Source organism: Halyomorpha halys, unplaced genomic scaffold, assembly GCF_000696795.3.
Source record: "Halyomorpha halys isolate HHAL.00 unplaced genomic scaffold, Hhal_1.1 Scaffold324.1, whole genome shotgun sequence".
Lineage (NCBI taxonomy): Eukaryota > Metazoa > Arthropoda > Insecta > Hemiptera > Pentatomidae > Halyomorpha > Halyomorpha halys.
Window position 1 is genome coordinate 401839 of NW_027112641.1, and position 6470 is coordinate 408308.

Genomic DNA, 6470 nt, shown 5'->3' on the forward strand with positions numbered 1-6470 from the left:
AAAACAAAACAAAAAGAAACAGAGAAAAGAAAAAAAAAAATTAACAAAAGAAAAAAAAATCTCCAGATGAAAACCAAAACAAAAAGAAACAGAGAAAAGAAAAGAAAAAAAAAAAGTTAAAAAGTTAAAAAAACAAAACAATATATACATATATTCGTGAATGCCTGACTCAACAATATCAGTTAAAAAAAATAAAAAAGTCAATGAATTCGAACTCAGGACCCGCTGGAGACCGTACTGTTGGTATACAGGGCCTTGACCATGAATAGTTCGATAAGATAAGACCTGAGTCAGCTGTGCTAAACAATTACCAATTTATTACTTATAATTGCTAACAATTTGGGTCTCACCTCACTATCTGTGAACTTAAAAATGTTCTCCTGTTTATAAACACACTGTTCACAAAATTTAACAGCTGGCTTCAAAAGACTGCCGAGATGAAAAGAATATATTACTACATAAAATTCGTTAAATCATTACCATTTCCATGTAAAATCCGTGGAAGACGAAACAGGAGAGAGAGAAAATTCTCTTCAACAATCTCTACAAAAGATTTTATATTTGAATCTTCACACTTTTTACATAACTGTAAAATGTAACTTGTACTCTGTTCAGCAACAGAACACTCATCATCCTGAGATAATATAGCCAGTACTTCAACCAAATAACCAACACATCTTGGCAGGTTTCTGTATTTGAAAAAAAAAAAAAAAGAAATTCGGTTCAATAAAAATATTCCATTGTAAATTTTCATTTAATTATAAGAATAAAACAAAAAACTCAACAGATTGACAGTATAACTACATAGTATATGTTTATATTCTATAGTTGCCCTACAAATGATGAAGGTCATAGATCAAGTTATTTACTTTTTTTTAATAACATTAATAATTTATATGATAGATATATGCTGAATCTCATTTACTACCTGGTGCCTTAGTAGCAAATTAGACAATTTAGATGATAAATTCACTTTACTTAAATTAAGATATAAAGAAGCCAACAATAGTATATTTAATGGTAGAGGTCAGACAAATGACTGCTTATATTGTTAATTAAATGATATTTTTAGATTTACACTAAACTGTGAAAAAAGTGAATACAGATAAAAATAATTTTAAACAGTGAAATATGAGGAACATTCAAATATAAATAAGAATGTTAAACTGATGACCTAGTAAGAGAGAGTTGTGACTAAGATCTTAGGTAAAACAGTAAATTGGAATGATGAATGGATAGCGACCAATGACCGAGCCCACAAGAAGTAGGAGAACAACATAGACCAGTAAGAAGGAAGAGCCCAAAAAAGGAGACAAGGCAGACTGCTCAAACTAAAGAAGCTTAGCTCTGTAGTTACAGCATATAAAGTGATGGTCCATTGACTAAATAAGAAGCAAGTACAGTTCATGGAATTGGAGGTAGGAGAATACTAGTGTGATTTTGTTGGTCCACAATGGACCAAATGTTCACCCTATGCCAGATTCTGGTCAAGATCTATGAATATAATGTGTACCTTCACCATCTCTGCATTGACTTCTGTCAACCTTGAGATAGCATTATCAGACATGATGACTTGGTGAGGCTTGGCACCCGAAACAAGCTAATACTCATAGTCAAGATGACAATACTGGTACAGTCAAAATGCAAAGAACAGAAGTGGAAAGTTTCTTCATTACTGCAGCAAGAAAAGTATGAACAAATCTAGGAAGAGCCATCTACAATATACTAACCCAGCATTTCACCTTCCCTGACTGCATTGATATTGTAGCCTAAACACTTCATGATTTGTTGGGAGCAGTCGGGGAATCCAAACATGCAGGCAACCAATGCAAAATGCCTACGAATTGATGAAAGAAAGGCAATTAAAAGTCAAGAAAACCAACACTGCCTCAGGTAACCTTCGGGATCAGGAATTTTAACTTTCCAATGGATCACAATTTAAGTTAATTAAATAAACAAGTCATGGCAGAACAAAATAACATAACAGCTGAAATAAAAGCAAAAATAGCTACTGGTAACAGATGCTCCTGAGCAGCTCAGAAGAATTTATGAAATTTTGGGGGCTCTCACACTGAATTAAATTCATAGTTTACAAAATTAAATACAAAACTAGAATATGCCCAGTAATTAAATAAGCTGTGGGTTATTTCTATAGGGTTATTTATATTGAGTCATCTATAGCATTAACGATTACATTATCAAAAAAACAATAACTTTCAACAAGATTTTATGCTTACTTTCCACAATGCTGTAGAATCATAAAGGCACTTGAGGAAAGTTCATTACGAACTTTCCAGTGTTGATGATTGTGTACTTTGACAACTGATTCAGTCATAGCCATCAAATGTTCATCAGTATTTTCTAACCATTTTGAATCTCTCTTGGTGCCCATAAGCTTTTTTAAAAATCCATCACGTTCACCTAATTCTCTGCTTTTAGGACTTATTTCACCATTATTTATTTCCTTTTTTGAATCAAGAAATTCTTCATTAGGAGTTTCTTCAGCAACAAGGATTAAAACATTGCTCCATAAACGCAAGGCCAGCTTCGTAAATTTAAAAACAATGTGTTAAATAATAGCCAGTAGGAAAAATTAATATGATAGTAATAAAAATTCTACTTAAACTAAACTTACCACAATGACTTTATGATTTTGGGTTTCTCCACTGTTGATTGTTTCCAAACAAGTAGACATTAAACCAGGGAGCATCAAAATAACAACATCAGCAACCTGAGTTTTGTAATTCTCATTGTTTAGATACTTAGAGTTTATTTGGGTCAAATGCATAAGACACTTCAAAGCCTCAACTCTAAATTATATCAATATTTTAATAAGCACAATAAATAATATTAATAATAACAAAAAATAGAAATAATAATGGAATAAATAAGAAAGAACTAAAAAAAAAAACCTTACTTAAGAGTTATGTATTTTTCAACTTTTGCAATTGATGTGCATACATAAACACCAGCACTCAATTTTGAATAATATATTCTGGAAAAAAATTGCTGTAAAACATCAAATGAGCTCGATTTTATCAACTGCATCAAACACTGTAAAACTAAAAGTTTTAATTCTTCTGAAGTGGTTTGTACTGGAAAAAAAAAAATTAAAATACCAAATAAATTAAGAATCATCTTATGAACTCGAAATCGTAAAAGATACCAACAAAAATATTGAAAGTATTAATTCTAGCATTGACTATACATCTAATCAATCAACTAATTATGATACTTTTGTTTTAATAACCTCATTTTAAGAAAAAATTATATTTACGCTATTGTTTCTGCAATGGTAAAATTATTTATTACTAATAAAATTTTACCATTGCAGAAACAATAGCGTAAATGTAATTTTTTCTTTATATATATATATATATGAATGATATGTATGAAGCATGCCCTCAACTGAAATTGCCGGACACACTTCATTTTTGGTTTGCTGGTTGGATTGAAGTGGACAGTATAAATGAAAGATGAACATGACTAAATGAAAAATAAAATTCTATTGTTTAAGTTACAAAGTGTAGTGGGTGGCCGAAAGAAAACATTTATGCTTAGATGGTTAGTAAAATTTTGAATGCTGGGCTATGGAAATTGTAGAGATAAAATTGAGGTGGTTGATGATGATTGTCAAGTGGTGGTGCATGTTAATTATTGGTAGGTGGACTTACTCCATGGTTCCTTTTCCCTCTACATTCTCAGGCTTCTCTTCCCCTTGCTCCTGAGGACAACTCCAAGGGTTCTACACACCCATGGTAGATTTTTGATCTGAGAGACAAGAAATAATGAACTGCTTCTTAAGACAAGATGGCTCTCACACTTTTTCTGGGATGCTTCTCTTCACAGAGAGTGCTGGAGGAGGTGAGTTCCGGCTGTTGGCCACCTGGGGCGCCACTATATCCTGTAGGCCATTATGCCATGATGTTTGTTGGTGCCCCCTCCAATTCAACCTTTCGGTTGCCGTAGGTTAACCGGAACATACCGCCCACCTAAATCGCTCCGGGTGATTTACTTGTTGAGATGAGTTGCGGCTGGAGGAGGTAGGCTGAAATTTACATTAAATGAAAAACAATACAAAATAAGGTAATGCTAATGCACAGAGTATAATGAAAACAAAATGAATCTTACATCCTAAACAATCATTTAAAATTGCTTGTAATGACTTGTTTAGGCTAACTTAATGATAAAACAAAAGAAAATATGAATAAGAAAAGGAATTAATTCTTGTGTGGGATAGAGAAAAAATAAACAAAATGTGTGCTACTTCTAGGAGCTATGTAGAGGATGCGTCCGCCCACCCTAACAATTCCCGCTCTGCAAGAGTGGATGAAAACGAAGAACTGAAACTTATGACAGAACTAAAGAAACTAATGAATTCTAGCATGAGAGTACAAACAATCACATTGACTTAAACTAAGTACATGAACCTAAAAACGAACAATAAACCAAAAGAATAATGAATCGAAAGAACTAAAAATGATTTGTTGATCCCAACTATATACAAATATACGAAAGCATTTCACCTTCTAGGGTGATGGTGGTACTTCTCGAAGTCGGCTTGATTCTCGAGCTTTGGCTGCACCGAAGTGGCTGGTAGCAGATTTGCCCTTGATTGTAGAACCATTTATGTCGAAGTAACAGTGATAAGAGAGATTGCGAATGGGTGTTAAACTCTCTTGTCTCAGTATTGCATTTTCAATAAAATCTCCATGGATGTGGTGTTCGTCTTCGATTGTTGGTGTGTATGAACCTGCCGATCGCTGGTTATCATTCAGATAGGATCTGGAATGACCTGTGTCCATGCGAAGTTCAGATGGCAAACTGGATCCGGATTCCCTAGAGCTTCCAGATACGGCGTACGATGAAGTGGCAGATGCATTCCTAGTCCTACCATAAGCCGCTTGGGTAGGAACAGCAACGGGTTTGGCATTGCTGTCCGAACTTCTCGAATCCGTGTTATCTGACCTTACATTCCGAATGAACATCAAACTACCTCGGTCACGAATTGAAGCTGATGAAGCTTCAGTGCTGCTTAGAATGTTTCCATTCATCAAGATGTGACCATCAGTTCTAGAGTTATCGGAATGTGTAGTCGAAGTTGCGTTATACGGAGAGTCGGCGTTCGAGGTTTTAAAACAAGTCCTATCACTGATGCGAGGAACGTCAGTTGCATCTGAACTTATAGGTGCATCAGGTTCTGGAAGATTCTCTAGCAGTACCTTGGAATACAATCGCTGAACGGAATGCATTCCTTTATAATCTTTATGGTAAGGAGCGCCATCTTTCCTGCTGAACGGTGGATGCTGATGTTCAATGATGCAGAGCGTTTTCGAGAGATTGGGGATCTTCGGTACTGACTTGGTTTGCGTAGAAGACGTGGATCGGTGAATCGAAGCCGAGGATGAAATGGATGTGGTTGCGGGATCACCGGATGACTTTGTGCTGAAGGGCCGACGCAATGTCGTAGATACATGGGGTTCAGAGCTGTGGTGAGTTGAATGAGGAGCAGTGCATGAAGAAGGTGGTAACTTGTTGTCTCTAGAGATCGTTGAACAAGAAGAAGAAGGATGAATTTTTGCCCTGTTCTCGGTAGAATTCGAAACGCTAAGAGTAGATTTGAAGAACAGAGAGCAGGACGTAGGTTGAGCCAAATTATGAACAACGCCAGAAACTACCAAGCCGAAGACTGTAGGCGTAAAGTAAAGTCCTTCGACTTCAGTAGGGTATGGAGCTCCAACGAGAATCCGTGGGTATAAGTCCCCACCGATTAACAGATCGACTAGACCTGACTCACCAAAACGTTGATCGGCCAAAGGGTGGCGCATAATGCGGCTGACGACGGAAGAAGGAATGTTGACGTTTGGTAAAGAAGACGTGATGCGGTCGATTACCACTGGAGAGATGTTATATTCTTCTTTACCAGCGAGTGGGCGTATAGTACATGAAGTGGAGCCTTTGAGATGAGACTTCGGGACAGCTGAGTCGCCAAGACTGGTGATGCAATGGTCGAAATTCGCAAGGTTAGCGCCAATCTTGTGTGCGAGCGTGCTTGAAATAAATGTGTGCTGGCTTCCGGAGTCTAACACAGCACGGGCCATATGAAGGTCTCCCCTCTTCGACTTAACCAAAAGGCATACAGTCCCCAATAGTACCATGGTTTTCTGGGATGAAGATGGCGTGGATCCGAAGCCAATGAAGGTCTCCGTAGGTGTTGGCTTACTGGACGTTTCATCGACTTTAGTGGCTGCGTTATCATCTTCCTGGCGGTGGATCAGCGTGTGGTGCTTCTTACAGCACATCCGACAACGAAATTGCGAACGACATGTGGCCACCTCATGGCCCTTACGAAGGCAATTCCAACATACCTTAAACGTTCGGACGCGTTCAAGTTTTTGGGTAAGAGGGAGCCCAATAAACGCCTCGCACTTGGAGAGGAGATGATCTCCCTTGCATAGAGGACATCTAAC

The 6470-nt window shown here is 36.9% G+C and overlaps 1 protein-coding gene across 2 annotated transcripts in view; it reads right to left on the bottom strand.

Annotated features, from left to right (window-relative positions):
• Tti1 (Telo2 interacting protein 1) overlaps window positions 1-6470 on the bottom strand; it is a 23287-nt gene that overhangs the window by 11074 nt on the left and 5743 nt on the right. The window contains exons 1-5 of one of the 2 annotated variants that reach the window (XM_067050461.1): window positions 3675-3762; window positions 2918-3095; window positions 2636-2810; window positions 2238-2545; window positions 481-689 (exon numbers count right to left, since the gene is read on the bottom strand). In XM_067050461.1, the coding sequence (XP_066906562.1) occupies window positions 481-689; window positions 2238-2545; window positions 2636-2810; window positions 2918-3048 (823 nt within the window). In that variant the 5' untranslated portion in view covers window positions 3049-3095; window positions 3675-3762. Of the gene's footprint in view, window positions 1-480; window positions 690-2237; window positions 2546-2635; window positions 2811-2917; window positions 3096-3674; window positions 3763-6470 lie in introns of those variants that run through there. The other variant, XM_067050460.1, reaches the window with a different exon arrangement.